General features: G+C 35.7%; 1 protein-coding gene across 2 annotated transcripts; it reads left to right on the top strand.

The window, feature by feature from the left end:
- Window positions 1–1021: 1021 nt before the first annotated feature.
- LOC135609578 (pumilio homolog 1-like) lies at window positions 1022–19166 on the top strand. 2 transcript variants are annotated; one of them, XM_065102975.1, is made up of 11 exons: window positions 1022–1236; window positions 1337–2021; window positions 11136–11955; window positions 12197–12755; window positions 13368–13509; window positions 13592–13699; window positions 15193–15405; window positions 15528–15638; window positions 17051–17245; window positions 18641–18815; window positions 18898–19166. In XM_065102975.1, the coding sequence occupies exons 2-11, from the start codon at window positions 1365–1367 to the stop codon at window positions 18930–18932; spliced, it is 3015 nt and encodes a 1004-aa protein (XP_064959047.1). In that variant the 5' UTR covers window positions 1022–1236; window positions 1337–1364; the 3' UTR covers window positions 18933–19166. The 2 variants fall into 2 exon arrangements, with proteins under 2 accessions (XP_064959047.1, XP_064959048.1); XM_065102976.1 differs by having other exon boundaries at window positions 1033–1236; window positions 1350–2021.
- Window positions 19167–20243: the final 1077 nt, after the last annotated feature.

The raw sequence follows: 20243 nt of genomic DNA, 5'->3' as shown, positions 1-20243 counted from the left end.
TCACATGCCAAGCTAGATTTGGATATCTATTATCCTATTCATATACATAATACATCTCCCCCTTCATGTTCTTAGAATCCGACCAATTCTCCCAAGTCTCAACCCAAAATATTTAATATTGATAAATAATAAAAATAAGATTCGAGCAAGCTATACTATCAAAGTATATATCTACTAAATTAATTGACATCTTTTATAAATAAAATCTTATTATATATATTTTAAAATTATATAAAAAAATATATTAAAATCAATTATAAATATTTTTATAAATCAATTTTATATTTCAATATAAATATTCATAAATTCACACAAAAAAAACCTATTTAAGGTCTTTCGTTCCTGTCATTAAAAGACAACATATCTGTATCGCTTATCATGACACCTCACCATAATCCAATAATATCTTATACCTACGTATGATTCATCAATTCGATTCTAATAACTGCAAGTAAACTATGGTGATAGTTTTCCTGAAACCCATCAAATTAATTTCATTCATAAAATTTTCCCGCTCGAGATAATGTCACGCATTTCAATTGTACGTATACGTGTACATCACATTTGGCTAGCTACGTGTGTTCGTCATCTTTCATGCGTCCACAGTACACCACGCGCTTAACGCAATCCCCGTCTTCTAGCTGACTTATGATTGGGAATTTCCTGGTGGAGCCCATCTTTGGTGATGTTATTCTCCAATAGAAAGGAAGGTAGTTGTGGGTACGAGTTGGAAGGAAAAGTGCCGCAACCGCTTCACCCGAGGTGCTCAATCTCAGGCCCAATTGGACCGAAATCCGAAGGCCTGTAATAAGCTGACGACGTGTGCGGTCGAGATCGTGCGAACAGAGAAACGGACGGCTGACGACGCCTCATCGGAAGGGACATGTCGAGAACCGCTTCAAGAGCCACGAAAGTTGTGCGACAAGCGATCTCAGCCTTGTATCCAAGATCTGACGGTCCGAATCGTCTTACCACGGCAAATCTCTCCTTCTCAGGAGACGTTGCTCTCTCCTCGTTCCTCTTTTGTGCGCCTCCCGCGATCTTTAGACCGATTGTGTTGGTTTTTCCGAAACCCTAGATTCTCTCTCACGGCGATCCGCAACGGTTAAAGTTCGGTTTTATGTCCTAATTCAATCGGAAAACGGCTCCTTGGATTGGTGAGAGAGCGATCTTTGGATCGGAACCGGGGTTTCCAGGTGCCGTTCGGGTGGATTGGATGAGGGAACTGTCGTAAAGGTGAGAGCTTTTGCCGCCGATCTGTTGTTTCTTCCTCCGTTAAGAATTTTCTTCTTTGAAATTTCTCGTTGGAACAATCCGGTGACGGAGGCGGTGTTAGGGTTTTGGTGAAGGTGACGCGGAGCTCCATGAAGATGGCGCCAGAAACTGCAATGGGTGGGAATTTTGATAACGATTTCGAGAGGGATATTGAGGTTTTGCTCCGGGAGCAGCATCAGAGTCGAGGTTTCTTCGATCTCAACCGGGATGAGCTCAATTTCCGGAGTGGTAGCGCGCCTCCTACTGTGGAGGGATCAAGGACCGCCTTTAGGAGCTTGTTTGAGCATGATGTGTTCGCTGAGACCCCTCGCCTTGTCGGTGGCCAGGATTCCGGAGAATTGTTGTCCGAGGAGGATTTGAGGTCACATCCAGCTTATTTATCCTACTATTATTCCAATGAGAATCTTAATCCGAGGATGCCTCCGCCTGCAATATCGAAGGAGGACTGGCGTGTACAACAGAGGTTTCGTGCAGGGGCATCATTGCTCGGAGGAATCGGTGATAGTCGGAGCAGAAAAGAATCCATGGGTGGTGATAACCGAAGCAGCTCCCTTTTCTCATTGCAACCAGGCTTCCTGATGCATGATGGGGAACGGGAAATGCTGGAGCCCAGTCGAGGGGTGCTGCCACTGAATCTATCTCGGCAGCAGTCAGGGGAATGGCTTGAGAGGAGTGGCGATGGGTTTATTGGGCTACCAGATGTTGGTCTTGGCATGAGGAGAAAGAGTTTTGCAGATGTACTTCAGGTAGCTAAAGTTTTCTATTTTTTTAAATTCAAATTTATACATGTGACCCAAATAGCTTAGCCAGTATTTGAATTCACAAGTAATAAAATATGTATACAAACTGTGGATAATTGACTAGTCATATAACTTATGTGACTTTCTATATTAGTTATAAAAATTGAGCCAGGAAAATTTTTATCAGTCAAGACTTTGAATGTGACTGAAATGATGATGTTGATGATTGTGAACATCAGTTACCAAAATCTTCAAGAGACCTTGGTGAACGTTTGGCAAAGGCATCGTACAAGCAAATTTCTTTCATGTAGCTAAAATTTGTCGCTCATGCATTTACAAATCGTTTACATGTGGTGAACAAGGTTTTAAATCTGGGTTTGGTATTGGTTTCAGTAATCTACTAGACCGGCATGGTACGAATGTACCAAGCGGTATGCTGACCTATACCGCCTGGTACCATGCCAAAATATAATAAAATAATGTTATCAACCAGTATCAGACCATCATGGTCCTTTTTTGGATTGGTAAATACTGGTCGGTATTTGAAACCAAGGTGATTAGCATTTTGGAATTTTAATAAATTATTGAGTCAAAGCAAGGTACATTTCTTTGAGTTTTGACTGGTAAACACTGGTCACAATTTGAAACAATGATGGTGATTATTTTAGAGCTTTTATAAAGTATCGAGTCATAAACAAAATACATTTCTTTGAGTTTCATTAACAAAATACATTTATTAGAAGTTGCATTACTGATACAATAGGAACTGTTGCCGCAAATCCCTAACTTAAGAAAAAGGTATGGCGCATTTATTTTCTGTTTGAACATTTCCTGGCAATTAACCTCCTCAGCTTCTGTATCATGCAGTTGTCTTGAAGCCTTTTGGGTGGCTTACATAAAATGGTCATTAACATCTTTCTAAAAAGAATCAACTTAAGAAAAGCATTCCATTACACAATTTTTGATTCATTACTTTGTCTGTTTGATTTCTTTACCCATCTATATCTGTTCCATTGTAATATTTTAACTGGAGAACCTTTCAATCTTATGCTGTGGACCTGATGCAGTTTCTGAGATGACTGTGTAAAAGTTGTTTCAACTTTCAAGTGCTGTTGACATCAATTTTAAGCAACCGATAGTGTTCAGATTATTTTTAAAGTCCATTTGCTCATTGTTAAGCTAAGTTTAAGTTTTTGGATTAGTAAAAAGAATGTCAGTTTAATCTTTAGTAAAAAGAACAATATGCAAAGACTAGAAATGTTGGATACAACACGTCTATATTATAAGAAATATTTTTGTTCTTGTCTGTTTATTCCTTAGTAAAAAGACTACGAAAGGTGGATACAACAGGTCTATAAAAAAATATTCCTGTCTTCTGTAATTTTATGCATCTAGTTAAATGTGCACCATCACATCCTATATAATTTTTAATATAACACATATATCCATGCATTCATCCTTATATAGGAAGTTTGTAGCCTAGATGTTTTTTTTGATCCTGATCAGTTGCCAATAACATGGCTTTGTCCACATTTTTTGCTGTTGATGTCATTTTAATTGCATCCATTGGTATACTTTTAGACATTAATTAACACCTGAGAGCTATCTTTTACTTTCAGCCATTACACGTAAGCTCTGTTCTTGAACTAATATTTACCATAATATTCCTTTCTGCAATCCGTTCAAGATTATTTTATTATCGCAATGGTGTAAGCATCTTTGTCTGATGTCTTATGTTGTATTGTGTACCTAGCGTTAGTTCTACTAAGTATATATTTCCTTTTATCTGTTCATATCTTTAATCTTCTTATTATCTAATGTCATCTATTTTGCTTTTACTTTATATGAATTTGAAAATTTAGCTTTAGCATCTCGAAAGAGGTAAGCATCGTAGGATTGTTTGGCTTGCTGTAGTGACAAGTCCAGCCATCGAGCCATAAGTACTAGTTTTTAGGTCTTTTTCCCTGGTCCTTATGATTATAAACTAGCCTTCACTTGCTTTACTTAAAGTTTGTTACTTTGGTATTGTGCTTAATGAAGTTAATACAACACTATTTACACAGTTATATGCTGCTTTATTATCTGAAATGTTGCTCCTTCACTGCATAGTGATTGTGTTACTTGAAGTTTAGTATTGTGGTTGTGTAGAATCTCTCAAGAGTGTCTGACAAATATTCTTTTTGAACTTGTGAACTTTCCTTGTAATCATAAATACAAGTTTAGCAGATTGTCATTTCTCTTCTCCTATTGATTTTGTATATTTAGATTCAATATATATGTGACGTAAACAGACCCAACATGACATTGTTTCTCAAGCAAAGCAACTTGTAGCCTATGTAGCTGCTAATGAGTTTGAATCTAAATATACAAAATCAGTAGGAGAAGAGAAATGACAATATATTAAACTAATGATTACAAGGAAAGTTCACAAGTTCAAAAAGAATATTTGTTAGACACTCTGAGAGATTCTACACAATCATAATACCAAACTTCAAGTAACACAATCACTATGTAGTGAAGGAGCAACATTTCAGATAATAATGCAGCGTATAAATGTGTAAATATTGTTGTATTAACTTCATTAAGCATAATACCAAAATAACAAACTTAGTATAGCAAGTGAAGGCTAGTTCATCCCTGAATGGAAAAAGAAAGCATAATTAAACTTTTCATCTTATGCTTACCTTGTTTTTTTATTTCCAATTTATAACTCTGTATTGGAGATCTAAGTCAGTGTGCTAGTGGCTTGGACTGCATTTCTTTAACTTTTGTAGCTGGAACTTCTTGATTTTAATTTTCCTTTTATTTGTTTTGCTAAACTGATTTGGCTGCTAAATTAGGAAGTATCAGTTTGATGAGGTTTATTTTCCAAGCATGTAGGATTTAGTACTGTTTCCTCAAATTGTGATTATTACTGTTACCTCTCACAAACTATATTGTCAAAGATTGCCCTTGGTGGTGGTGGTGATGATAGCAGGTGGTGGTTGTGGATAGAAATGGTCGTTGTAGTTGGTGGTGATGGTGATGGCAATGGTTGCATTGGAGGTGGCGTTGGTCATGGCGGCAACAGGGATGATGGCATCATTTGCTATGATCATGATGGAGGTGGTGTTGGTGGCAGCGATGACAACTATTATTGGCTGTGGAAGTGACGGTCATAATTATTGTGGGTTGTTGAGGTGAAGAGGGTCTGTTGTATCATTATGAGAAGCCCATCCTTCTCTTCTAGAAGTTGCTTTTTAACTTTTCTCCAAGATGCCCGTTTGAGAACATGTTACAACTAACAAATTGATTTGTAAAAGTAGCTTTGTTTATGCTAAAATCTACAAAAAGCCTATCCGTAAGTTTAGTCATACATACTCTTTATAGATGTAATTTTTATCCCTTTTCTTTTACTGTTCTATTAGTAAGTTTTACTGATGATATTGTCTTAGTTGATGAGAGCTTAAGTGGAATTAATTATAGATTTGAGCTATGGAGGCAATCCTAAAAAACTAAAGGTTTTAGATTAAGTAGGACTAAAATTGAATATATGAGATGCAATCTTAGTAATTTTAAGAATAAACATGACAATGTAGTTTAGTTGAATGAACAAGAAGTTCCATTAAGTAAAAGTTTTAGATTAAGGTTCATCGTACCGTAACATATCGTTTAGTATGGGCGGTACGTATCGATCCAACAGGAAATCAGTATAGGCGATACATCAATATGTCCCCATGTCCCATGTGTCCATATCCTTAGTATGACTCGATATTTATCGTACCGATAGTTGGTCGGTACATTGGTATGGATTAGTAAGGCGAACCATGCTTTAGATATATTGGATCAATTATTCAACAAGATGGAGAGATCAATGAAGATATTATTCATAGAGTAAAAACATTATGGTTAAAATGATAAGGGGCGTCAGGAGTCTTGGGTAGTTAAGAAATAACATATACAAAATGCTTGTATTGCCGCGATGATAATGATGAGATAGATGTATGGAGTTACTAAGAAAGATAAGAAAAGAAATACTTTTATTCGTGAACAATTATATATCGCTTCGATAGAGAATAAGATTAGAGAAAATTGCTTAAGATGGTATGAGTATATGCTTAGGAGATTTCTGTATGTTATAGTTGGAAGAGGTGAAATGATTAATGTTAGTGGTACCAAGGATTGCCGAACTGGTTTGTACTGTTGTACCAACCATGTGTTTGTACGCTGGGGCGTATCGACTGTGTGCCAAAAATACCAAAATGGCTTTAAAAATACTTGATAAAAAGTTAGATTAGGGTTCTAAAGTTAAAAATAAATATTAACTTAGTATAATTTTAGCAAAAATAATCTAAATTGTAGTGACATCTTTTTCAGACTTTGAGGAGTAGCTTTATGTTATGTTTCAAATCATCCTTCCGTTAATATTGAATTATCTATAAAGAAATGATTTGAATTGTTAGATTTTTTTTAAACAATTTTAATTTTATGGTTCAAATGAATCAAGTAATCAATCGATGGATATACCTGGTTCTACCACCAAAAAAGAACGATGGGACTCCATGGGCTGTGGATCGGGGTCATCGATCCTATGCATTTGTATATCAATTTGATATGTTTGTCGGACCCAATTCAAAAATTGATCCCACGACATAGTATATTGATACATTGTGTGCCATTGGTGTATCAATGAGGTGATAGTCAGAGTTTGATCATTGTTGATCACACGTGTCCAAGGCGGCTCCTAAGACAAATATGATTGTGGCATGTATTGGTGCAGAGCATGGAGAATAATGTTAGAACTTTTACTTTCGCCACTGATCTGTTGCTTCGTATCATAAGATCAATCATTGTACTACTGCTCGGAGAAGTATGACCAGCTATCATCGTATTATTGTTGGCCATAAGATTCTTTATAATATGATGACTATGAATACATTGAGTTTTGCTCTATGTCTACGTTGTGTAGGCTCTGTCGTATCTACTCAAAATCATCCACTGCCTTCCCCTTCCCCTTTTGTTATAAACTTGACCAGTACCTTGTCGAGTTCCATGATTCAAATCTTGGGTGGCATGTGTAAAATACTGCTCATCGGTCCATACATCACCCTCAAATTGTGTAGATGGGACCATCGACTCCCTGGTGTCTCTGCCATTATCGGTCAAGACATTACTGTCCATGTCGCTGCCATGTCTCTGGATTGAGCCGGTTGTTGAATACGATTAAGAAGGTATTTCGTCACCTGACTCAATTTTTTCCAACTGGTGCGACCGATGCTATTGCCTATCCCTTTGCCTTTGCGTTTACACGCTGGGTGGACTACTGTGACAGTTAGGTGTTTGTAATTACTCGAGTAGTCTTACTTGATGTTGTTCGGCTCCTTTTATCACGTTCTAACTGAGGAGAATATTCCTCTTAATAGGGATGTGTTTCCTTTTCTTCTATTGCCTCGATGATAAAATGCGAAGGACGTTGAGGATCTCCCATCTCATCAAGTAAAAGATCCTTTTGGTTCTCCAATGCTTCCACCTACTCTAACATCGACTCTGAATCTTCGTTGTAGAATTGGAAGTTGATGGGATTAATTTTTGTTTCCTCAAACTCCTTGTCCAGATCGGCACACCGCAATCTTAGTCGCATGTTATAGTGGACATATACCAGTTTGTTTGTTTATATGAGTCTATTGCGAACCTTCATGTGAATCAATATAAATATTGACCAATTACGTCCACTAGATGTCGTCTGCAAAAATACACGGACGATAACATTCCTTAAATTTGGTGCGTCCCCTCCAAATTGTAGCCATCACTCGACTGCTAAAAGATATAAATAAGACTTTATTAGCATTACAAATAATTAATATCAAATATAGTTTATAATCAACATGTATATAACTTTTCCTTACCAGGATCCATATTATAATGACACCATACAACTACAATGTTAGAAAATAAATCAATTGTTTTTCGGAATAATCGACCCTCCGAATAACATTAGCTGCATCGGTAGTGTTGATAAGAGTCGATATATAACATTTCTTAATGTCGACAATAAATTTGATCACATTCGAAGACTGTACCGAAATTGAATGGTTGGATTTAGATAATATGTTACAAGACAAATATTGAAAAATTATGAATAAGTTACATTACTAATTTAAAAATTAGACAATAGTAAAATTTTTTAAATATTAAAAAAATTATGAATTAAATTACACTGATGCTTCAGTGATGCATGAATACCAACTCTGAGATTTGGGTCGATTTCATCGTTGCGACCCTCATATTCATCATAAACTGACTCTTACATTGATCTATAGTATTCTTCCTCAGTTCTTGTCTTTTTTATCATCATATCTTCTCTTACCTATTGTAACTAGTCTTGAAAGGATTTATCGACCTCTATCGGAACCTTCTTGTATTTTGCAACATTAGGATATCTACCGGCCAAATGCATCTTCACCCAGGTGATTCCTCCACCCTTACTGATATAGTCACAATAAATGCATTGCCAATGATGACGGTTCCCTTTTATCTTTCAAGCATGATCCCATGCATCATTATGTGCTTGTTCCTTTGGTGTCATGTTCCTACCAAGATTGAATTAATTAACAAAGTGCGATTATACATAATGAACCCTACTTTATCACTATAAACATGTTAATCAACCTATTCTGCATTAAATATGTAGAATTAACTCAATATCATTAAATTTTTCATTAAATACATTAATTACAGCAATAAAAAACTTAATTAAATCCTAATTAGCTATATTTTACCATTATAAATATGTTAAACATCCTAAAAAGCATTAAGTGCGTATACTTGATCAAAAAATTATCATTAGATACACTAATCACATCATTAACATAGTTAATTTCTCCTTAATTATTTCTCTTTCATCATTATAAACATGCCAAACACTCTAATAGGCATTAATGATATTTAATTAACCTAATATGGATCAAATTTTAATATCATCATAATTAAATATACTAATCATAGCGGTAACATAGTTAATTAATCCCTAATCAGTTTTCTTTCATTGTTATAAATATCTCAAACACCCTAATAGGTATTAAAGATATTGAATTGATCTAATATTGATCAAATCTTGATTAAATCAAGGTATGCAATTTTGTATCATACCGGAGTTTCGACGTTTGCTCGGTACGGTACGAAACTGTATACCGAGTGGTATACCGTTTTATATATATATATATATATATATATATATATATATATATATATAAAGGTGACGTCGCATCGCCTCGGCGACGTCGCCTTTTCCTTCTCCCACGCGGGGCGACGTCGTCGAGGCGACGCGACATCGCCTCGTATATATATATATATATATATATTTCTTTTTTTTCGTTTCGCCTGGTAACGGGCGGTCCGTGTACCGGTAAGCTGACGGACCGATACGTACTGCCCGTACTGGGCGGTATTATTCAAAATTGCATACCTTGGATTAAATCATCATTAAAACCAATAATCACAGCATTATAAATCTTAATTAAAACCTAGTTACACCTATTATGCCATCATAAACATATAAATCACCTTAATATGCATGAAATACAAAGATTTGATCCATTAACTGTCTAATTTCGAAAAAATCTGCACTAAACACACTAATCACAACATTAAATGCCTTAATTACTCCTTAATTAATATTATTCTACCATCAAAAACATATCAAATAACATATTAGACATTAAGTCATTAACCATATAAAATAGGCTTAATCATCTCATAAGTCAATAAAAATCTAGAAAAAGGACACATACTTTTTGATTAATGTGTTTCCTCTTAATCCTCCCAAATGAGTTTCTCAAATTTGATCCAATCCACAAATTGTAGCTTTGTTGAATTTAGGAGTATGAAAATGTGAGAATGAAAGAGAGATGTAAGTGAGAAAGAGTGAGAGAGTTGAAGAGATTGAGAGAGTGAAATAAGTTGAAAGAGGAGGAAATGGTTTTTTTAAACCCTTTCCAGTGGTTCAAGCAGTCAATTTGACCATTTGAAATAGGACAATCTTAGCCTTTGATCGGTAACGGTCAAAATTTGACCGTTACCAACCTGTATTGGTTAGTAACGATCGAAATTCGATCGTTACTGACTGGTACAAACCCCATATCGGGCGATGCAAGGTCATGTAATGGTATCATCCGGTATAGGATGGTTTGCGTATCGATTTCATATCGGACCGGTATGTCTCACCTGTACTGAGCGATATGTGTTTGTATAACAAATCCTGAGTGGTACGAGGAGAGGTAGAGGAAGACCTAAAAAGATTTGAATAGAAACTATAAATAAAGATTTAAGTACTCTGGACTTAACTAAGCATATGACTTCTTACAAATCTCAATAGCAGCAAAAGATCCATGTAGTTGACCCGAAGTAGTTGAGACTTTTGGCTTTGTTGTTATTGTTATTATTCTCTTAACTGATCTGGTTGCTAAATTAGGAAGCATCAATTTATTGTGATATATATATTAAACATGCAGGCTTGCTGTAATAGTTTTTGTCCATTTCTGATAATTAGTCTGTAACCTCTTCACAAAATTGTCTTGATCCTGCAATGATTATCCTCAGTTATGTTCTTTTTTCCTATGTTTCCATCCACCTATGTGTCGAAGAACAAACTAAATGTTTTCCCTTTTTGTGGAGGTTAGGAATTTACCCACTTTTGCTTTTTATATTACTTCCTGTACAATTGTTATGATTAGGCATGCCAAAATTTTCTTTCCCTGTTATAACATTACTATTAGAGGATTAAATGAAACTTTTGGCATCTTCTTATCTTAAGTATCTATTATCTACATTTCTCAGGAAAAAATCACCTTATTTATAAAAAATAGCCTTATTTGTCATCCTAAACTTATGATCATAATTAAGCTTTTATTTGTCATATCACTTGAATGGCTGAATTGAGAGCATATGTCTTCTATTGTGCTTTAGAATTATAAATAATTAAATACTACAATGTCTATTTGCTTCTGGGGATTTGGTTTTCCATTTTCTCTCTATTTTTCTGAATTTTTTTGCCTGTCTTTTTCCAGTTGTCTGATCCTGACTTTCTGTTTGGATGTATATTGTTTGTTTCTTAGGCTAATGTAGACTATATTTAAATTGCAGGAGGAACTCAGCCATCCACCTTCTGTTATTGGGCATATTGCACGCCCAGTTAGTCGAAATGCATATGATACTGTTGATCCAATAAGAGGTCTGGATTCACCACTAATGCAGCTTCATGATGGCTCTGACGCTGTAGGTGGCATGCAATCTGGGACAACTTCCTCCAGTCTTACTAGGGTCCAAAGCCTTGGGTCATCAATTTCACATTCCTTTGCATCTGCATTGGCTTCCTCTCTTTCCAGAAGTACAACCCCTGATCCTCAATTGATTCGGAGATCACCAAGCCCCTGCCTTCCGCCTGTGGGAGTGAGAAACAGTGATATTTATCGACCAAATGGCTTAGGTGGTGTTTCATCTCATATGGCTGACTGTGGTGATGTTGTGGCTGGTTTATCTGACTTGAACTTGTCTAGAAGAATAACATTAGATGGAGAAGGCCATGTACCAGGCCAACCGAACGAGGAATTTCCTAATCAATCTGGATTGCTTTATGATATACCTGGTGATGACAGACAATTTCTGCAGCAAAAAGTCATTGATAAATCCTTGTCACCGATGCTGAAAAATCCCAATAATGTTGTTGGATACAGTGATTCGTCCAAGAAAACTGGTAGTTCAACAGACTTTGGTTTACCAGAATTGTCAAAGCAACCCTCCTATAATAAAGTTTACAAGAAAGTACCTTCTGTAGGTACAACAATTTCTAGAAATCTACATCCAAATGCTGATGTCCCGAGTATTGACTTTGGTGGTTCAAGCTCAAAATCTTATAGTAGCAATCACGGACTGCAAACAATGCTAAATAATCAGCTAGATGCAGGTAGTTGTTCTCTCTTTCTTTCTTCCCCCCTTCATTTCCTATTTTTCTACACTCATGCAACCATAAATGTAAGTATTACATGCATGAGTATTTTCAGGTATGTTATTATAGCTATTTTGTGTAGGTATATGTTTCTTGGATGTATCATATCCACATGTTTACATATGAATGTGTCATATCCAGTAATTTCTTTTTTCTGATTTTTAAGCTAACTCATTGTGAAAATTGATGGATGGTGCAGGACAGTATCTGAATACAACTGGGAATCAGGTGGCCTCTGGTTTCCAGGGACAAATTATGGACTCTCTGTTTTCCCAGCATTTACAGAGTGCTTCTGAATCACTAGTACATGCTGCTGGAAGTTTGAATTCTTATTCGGGAAGGAATTTTCTTGGTGTTCCGCCGATGGACTTGCCCGAGTATCAAAATGCATATCTTGGATCCTTGCTTGCCCAACAAAAATTACAATATGGCATGCCTCTCCTGAGCAAATCTGGTGATTCAGATCATGGCTTCTATAGCAGTCATTATTTTGGTGTTGGTATGCCATATCCAGGAAGTCATCTATCTACTGCTATTCACACTCCTACCTTGGGTTCTGGAAGCCCTGTAAGGCAGGGTGAGCGGTTACGCATATCCTCCAATATAAGGACTGCAGCTGGAGGGTCCATTGGATCATGGACCACAGAAAATGGTGCCATGAAAGAAGGTTACATGTCGTCTTTGTTGGAAGAATTTAAGAACAACAAGACTAGATCTTTTGAGCTGTCAGATATTGTAGGTCATGTTGTTGAATTCAGGTACTCTCTGTTCAATTCCCTACAGATATCTATCTTTCAGATTTTAAGCAAATTTTTGAACGTCGGGATTGGAAATGGTTGGTCAGATTGGAGGATTGATTTTGACAAAATTTAATTGTTATAATTCAAAATTATCAATTAATAATTAATTAAAGTTGAAAATTTTAAATTTAAGTTTGAAGCTGTCATTTTTAATGTCTTAGTTTCTACCTTGGAAGTTTGGTAATGGGATTACCACATAAAGCTTGATTTGTGTGCTAGTTTGCTGATTTTTATATATGCCATAATTTTGTGATTGATAAAAATTGTAACCAATTATCATATATTTGTAGTTTCTATTATTGGTTGTTACATATAATTCTGTACTGCATAATGTTATTTTCTGTATGATTTTATATGATATTTATATTATTTTGCATGATACCATGCAATATATTTTGCTAGCTGATCAAAAATCAGATTTTCCCTTTTTTTTGGTGGACTGTTTGGTTTGGCTATGGTCAATCCCAGAACAAATTAGCTGTTTCAGGTTAGGATTGATCGATTTTTATAGATCATGATAAAACTATGATAGTCAGTTAGGACTGATAATTGACTCCTTTGTTTTTCCAGTGCGGATCAGTTTGGAAGTCGTTTTATCCAACAAAAACTTGAGACTGCTACAGAGGAAGATAAGAACAAGATTTTTCCTGAGATACTTCCTAAAGCTCATTCTTTGATGACTGATGTTTTTGGGAATTATGTCATTCAGAAAGTATGAAGTCTTTATTCTAACAAGTTATTCTTTGCATTCTGTTCTTGAAAATATCTAATGTTGATAATCACTATAATTGCAGTTCTTTGAGCATGGTACAGAAAGTCAGAGAAAGCAACTTGCAGGTCAACTTAAGGGTCATGTTTTGCCTCTCAGTCTTCAAATGTATGGTTGTAGGGTAATCCAGAAGGTTTGATATAAGCAATCTCTTACCTTTTATTCCATGTCTTGGATTCTTACGACGATAACTACATCTTGTTTCTGTTTAATTTTCCGGTTTTGCTTGTTTATCTGCTTGCTTTATGTTGTTCAGAATATGATGATTTCATTATGCTTTTTTGATAATTAGGGTCATTTGAAGACAATTTGAATCATAAAAAGGATTCAAATATCATTAAATGTGAACGCCATGACTTGTTGATTGCAATGCCCTTAATCTTAGACTTATATAATATGAGACTAATATCCAAAATTTAAGGCACATTAAGAATTGTTCAACCATGGTTTGCAGTACCGGTCCGTACCGCCCGTACCGGGCGGTACGTATCGGTCCGACAGACTTTCGATATGCGGACCATATGTTACCGTTCCGACACTGTAGCAGTACTGTAGCAACACTGGGTGTACCGAGCGGTATACCGTACCGTACCGGTACCGAGCCCAGATCGAAACTCCGGTACGGTACGGTATTGCGAACCTTGTGTTCAACAACAATAACATGAGCAAGATATGTGTTCCGACTAGCACATCAAGAATTATTACTTATTAGATTCCTATTGAGGGCTATCAGCAATAAATTTGAATATTTAGAACATTATAATCTCTGATTCTGGTAGCAAGTGCTAAAAAAAAACAGTATGCTTCTCATAACTGGCATTCTCAATGGTGGCAAAAGACTCACGTAGCTGATTACAAATAGTTGAGATCAAGGATCATCGAACCTCCAGACCAGTACTGGATTTTGGTCTGCGTAGATGTGGACATGGACGAAGCCCGATCAGGCTGTTCAGATCCGGTATGGTGTTTATTGCCCGAATGTCAGGACGTGGATGAAGCCCAAACATCACTATTTTGATTAGGAATTAAGCCTACACCTTGATTTTGATTCAGATTTAGTTGCCTGAATGTTAGTTTCATAACCTTTATCTTCCTAATTCTTTCTGGACTTCCTAAGCTGCTGTTCTAACCTGTTTATGACAGGAAACAATTGAACCCCTGACATGGCTGGTTGAACTTGATTGCCATGTAAGCTGGCAAGGTAGAGCTGTGGAGTGAATTTTCTTGCATTGTAACATAATGATTTTTGGAGACTGAAGAATAGCATATATTTACATCAAATCTTAGTTCTCATTATATTTACGCATGTGACTAGCATTCAAGTTTACATATACATGACTTACCAAGTATGTTGAGTTTATGACTGAAGAACTTTGGGTTTCTTGCCTGATGAGATGTTGCATTTGTTTTGTTCTCAAATTTCATCTGTACTTTTCAAAATGATGAATTAAATACCTAATTTGATGTCGGTGCATTCCCTCATCACAATACGTGTTCAAGATTTGCATTCTCACATCGTATAGTATGGCTTTAATTCATTATTTTATTTCTACTTGGACCTGCTACAAAACTCCATCTCATGCATTTGATGTTGTCATCAGCAAGTTTGGCTCATTCTTTTGGCAGGCACTAGAAGTGGTTGATGTAAATCAACAGACTGACATGGTGCTAGAGCTTGATGGACAAATAATGAAGTGTGTGCGTGATCAGAATGGCAACCATGTAATCCAGAAATGTATCGAATGTGTTCCTCAGGAAAAAATACAATTCATAATTGAATCATTCTTTGGGCATGTCGTGGCCCTGTCCACCCACCCATATGGTTGTCGAGTCATACAGGTGCCAGAATAATCTTCTTTGTGTCACTTATTATAACAATTATACAAGTGACAGTGTCTAATTATTTGCTCGCATATGCCTTTCTTGTTCTATCTCTGGTGTATCACATCTTAAATATGCAGAGAGTCCTGGAGCACTGTGATGATCCAAAAACTCAAAGCATCATGATGGATGAGATCAGGGAGTCTGTTTGTACTTTGGCACAAGACCAATATGGGAATTATGTTATTCAAGTAGGTTACTTTATCATTTAATTGAATTGGTTTCCTCTTATAATATGTGTGCATTATGTTCCCATGGTGGAATGTTGCCCGTGTCTGCTATGCTGGTTAAAGTTCATGACCTGGGGTATGGTTACTTGCAGCTTTTTGTTAACAGAACATTTATATTTTGTTTGGTGACATGGTTACTTCAACATCAAATTTTCAATATTTTAAATTTGATTTGAAGGTACTTGCTAATGAACTGAAGAAGATAATTCTCAAATTACCTCTAAAACAATATGATTTTGTTGAAATAGCACATTTAAGTGGAGAGGCATAGTGTTTCTGTGATATCTTAAAATATCCTACCAGATATGGACTATGATACGAGATTTTGTCGCTATCCAACCCTCAAGGAGTAACTCCAGTGCAACTTGCTGGAATTAAGGATACAAAATTTCAAGCTTGGGATGTAACAAATTATTGTATTTGAGCTGATCTAGGATCATGGTTGTGGATTTGTGGGCCTTTCCTGCCAGTGGGATGATTGTCGATGTTTGCAAGCTATGTAGCCTGCTAATAGTTGAGCTTGCATAATAGACTAATAGTGGGCCTAGAGGCATCAGTACCCCTTTTTTTATGAGTGGTGTGGGTGTGTCCCTTTTTTTTCCTTATTTTTTTTCTTTAACCTGTGGTCTGCACTTTGCAAAAAATGAAAAGGTAGGTAATAAATGATCGAAAGGAGATGTGATGAAGAAAAGATCTATCACACATTGGGCTGCTTACTTAGAACATGAAGATAATTGTGTGCATTAGGAGTAGTGTATTAGACTTTTCAACCTAGGTTCTGTCCTGGTAACTCTGTGCTTGCTATTTTATTGGTTTGTCATGCAAATTATAAGCGACTCTTTAACCCATCCTGAACTCATTTAATTTAATGTAAGGGAGGAGAAAAGGTATAAAACACTATTTCCCTTTGGGTCATGTTTTGATGCTTGATAACCACGGAATTTTTGTTGCAAATTGAACAATACCAGCAATTACTTTGAATGAAATTAAAACTGTTGATGTAGCAGCTAAGTTAATAAAACATGAAAAGATTACAGAACAGAAAGATTAGCCACTGCATATGGCTTGTATATTAGCTGCTACTCATTGCTGTTTTATTGTTCTGATGTGTTTACTTTCTTTATTTGCCTGTCTTTTGTGGTGCGAGTTTTTCTGAACAGTTGTCGTGATGCTTGAATTGCATTATATGGAGTGCCTCAGAATTAATTGTATTTCTTCAGGATTTTACTTTTGTTGGACTTCATGTTTATGCTTATTATTTTCTTTACTTTTTTTATCAGTTGTTTTTCATTGCGCTTATTGTTTATGTCACACGTTTTCATTTTTATACATTTCATTATGAATTGACATGGTTTTCCTGCTTGTTTTATTAGCATGTTTTGCAGCATGGTAGACAAGAAGAACGGTCTGATATTATAAGCCAGCTCACTGGACAGATAGTAAAAATGAGCCAGCAAAAATATGCATCAAATGTAGTAGAGAAGTGCTTGACTTATGGTACCCCTGAGGAACGCCAACTTTTAATAAATGAAATGCTTGGGTCAACTGATGAAAATGAACCCTTACAGGTATGCTATTCATACTTTTTTTCTATTAGACTAGCATTAGGTTTTTATCACTTAGGAAAATAAATCAAGGTGTTGTCTTTTTAGAAGTAAAAACTATTAATCCATTTGGTTGGTTTAGCTGAATGGATGGGAACAAAGACTTTAGTGGCAATGTTAGTGGTGAGAAGTCTTGCTTTCATGATGAATGGTGATCTTTGTGATACTTTCTTTAAGCTGATTTAACACCTAAGAAAATTATGTATGGACATATTGGTCTGAACACTGGAAGTGTTACATATTGTCAAGGATTGAAGTTCCTATAGCATTGATGGTACTGGCAGTCAAAATGCTACATTCTATTCTGTGCTTGCTGACACAGTTGGTATCTTGCAGAACCAGAAAAAAAGAAAAAAAAAGAAAGAATTTGTTGGTGTACCTTCCCAAACTTTCATACATGTCCTATTAGCCTCCATCGACTAGCTGTTGTAGTGGTGACTTTTGGATGGGTAAAAAGACTGAGGCCTGATCCTTCAGTTCTAGATGAGGTGAAACTACCCATATTTTTCTGCTGTCCCTCACTTGCTTCGCTGCTTATGATGGGGAGGGCTTTTGTTGATCGTAGCATGTTGCTATGTATGCTGTGCTTGCAGACACTATTCTACATCTTGCACGTGGATGAATTCATATCATCAAAAAAATAAATGTGATCTCATACTATTCATTATCGCACATAATGGATGAAAACATACTTTGATTCATTCATTTCTTTGGTCTTCAGTTACAATTCTGATTCCCCTATTCTAGGCCCATGTACTGAAAAAGAAAATACACAATTAAAGAAAAAAAAAAGCAATTATATGTAGTCAGATATATCAATTATTTTTTTCTTCTTTGAAGAAGATAGACATTTCGGATTTATTTTAGAAAATAATTCTTCCATTTTGATGGTATTCTTGATTGATGTGCTTAATGGAAAAACTTTCTTGTGAGGATAAAACCTTCAATCAAATTCGGACGTCTCTTTCCTTTTTCTTCATATCTTCAATCAAACCTATTATTATCTCATTTTCTTCGTTTGGCTACCCCTTTTTCCTTCTTCCTTCTTCTTGGACACCCTTGGTAACTAATATAGGGTTGTGGTAGATGTTGTAATGTGACAATTTATGAAATTTGTGAAAGTCACTGATAAAAAAATTATTCAAATAAGAAACAACTAAAATGGTCCTGCGTCACATGCAATGCATTTCAACTAGTAGGTTACCATTAATAACCTTTCATTATGAATGTGTTGGTACCGGCAGTAGATTGTAAGCTTAAAACATTTAAAATGCTCATGCTTGTTGCATGATATTGGTGTGTTTTACATTTTCACATTCCCTTCAAGTATGTGTTCTGATTTTTAATTTGGCTTCACAGGTGATGATGAAGGACCAATTTGCTAATTATGTTGTTCAAAAGGTTCTTGAGACATGTGATGATAAAAACCGTGAACTGATCCTTTCACGCATCAAGGTTCACTTGAATGCACTGAAGAGGTACACATATGGGAAACATATAGTTACCCGTGTCGAGAAGCTTGTTGCTGCAGGAGGTAAGTCTGTTTTTAGTAGGCTGTCATCTGCCACAAAATGCTATATCACTTTGTACTGAATCATGCCACCTCCGTCTTGCAGAAAGGCACATTGGGGTGCCCTCGCATTCATCATGAGAAGTTGCAGTCTCACTGGATCGTTGTACAGATAATGAGGCTAGTGTAACCATCTAGTTAACCTTTATTTTCCGCATAAATGGCGAGTTTGAGCCTGACCTCTCTTAATGTAAATAAAAGACGGTCATGTTCGAATAAGAGTTTTCCCCTGATCTCATGTATATTTGCACCCTGTATTCAAGTAATAGATAAAGTAACAGCAATGTTATCAAATATGATGTGTAGACAAATGTAGATCTTTGGCCTTTGATGCATCCAGAACTGTAAATTTGAGTGAGTAATGTTTATTGGAAGAGCACAGGACGCTGTTTTGGCCTGCATCTCTTTACACTTTTTTGCCCGTTACCAGATAAGAAGATGCTTGTACTTCGGAATACATTCATTGTTCAAATCCTCTGTATGATTCTGGTTGAGACTAATCCATAGAGAAAGAATATTATAATTCTTTCTTCAATTGTATTGTGTGTGCAAAACAAGCCAATTCCAGCCTTGAAAATTATAATTCTTTCTGCAATTTTAGATGAACCATTTGGAAAAAAAATTCACCTTGTAAGTATCAATTTAAATTAGGTTGGATGATGGTTGCCGACTCGATGTTGATATGCTCGACATGATTTACTTACGTAAAAAAATCTTGATTAAAGTCTTGAGTTCATATAGTCGAGAGATATTTTTACGCAAAGATCAATGTCGAGAGTTTATTTTTGTTATGAATAATATTTGACGTAGCAAAAAATATTGGTGGTAGGAATCCAAATGCTTTTATTTTGCCAAAGATATTATCGAATAATCTTTTTCAATAGAATCAAGAATTTTATTTTGCCAAAGATATTATCTAATAATTTTTTTCAATAGAGTTAGGAATCCAAACATTGCTCATAGAACATAAAAGAATAGCATGTCAAACAAAAATAATTATCTTTTATTTTTTGCGCAAAGGGTGAGGAACGAAAATAAAATTTGAATATAAGATTTTATCGTAATCCATCAAAATTTTTACCAACTAAGCTTACAAACACCTTTAACAATCATCGTTTTAATATCCAATATTCTTTTAAATAATATCATCATAAGCAACTTAGGGAGGCTTTCTATGAGCACACCAAAATATTTACAATTATTTATTTATTTACTTAAAGAAAATTGAGGGGTAAATATGTAATTTGAGGACTTGTAATATATATATATATATATATATATATATATATATATATATATATGACGTAATTAATAATAATAGCCTTCGATGGACTGCGGTCGACGTATTCAAAGACCAAAACCTGCCTCCGCCTTCCTTCCCGCGTGCCGCTC

Source organism: Musa acuminata, chromosome BXJ2-4 (assembly GCF_036884655.1).
Source record: "Musa acuminata AAA Group cultivar baxijiao chromosome BXJ2-4, Cavendish_Baxijiao_AAA, whole genome shotgun sequence".
Taxonomy (NCBI): Eukaryota; Viridiplantae; Streptophyta; class Magnoliopsida; order Zingiberales; family Musaceae; genus Musa; species Musa acuminata.
Note: the sequence above shows the minus strand (reverse complement) of the source record. Positions and strands in the feature narration are given on the sequence as shown.

What these genes read in the sequence shown, in the direction of transcription:
- LOC135609578 (XM_065102975.1), top strand. Translation starts at nt 1,365, where the DNA reads ATGAAGATGGCGCCAGAAACTGCAATGGGTGGGAATTTTGATAACGAT. An exon ending in GTTTTGCAGATGTACTTCAG is followed by an intron (nt 2,022 to 11,135) that starts GTAGCTAAAGTT and finishes TTTAAATTGCAG; the next exon opens with GAGGAACTCAGCCATCCACC. An exon ending in GGTCATGTTGTTGAATTCAG is followed by an intron (nt 12,756 to 13,367) that starts GTACTCTCTGTT and finishes TTGTTTTTCCAG; the next exon opens with TGCGGATCAGTTTGGAAGTC.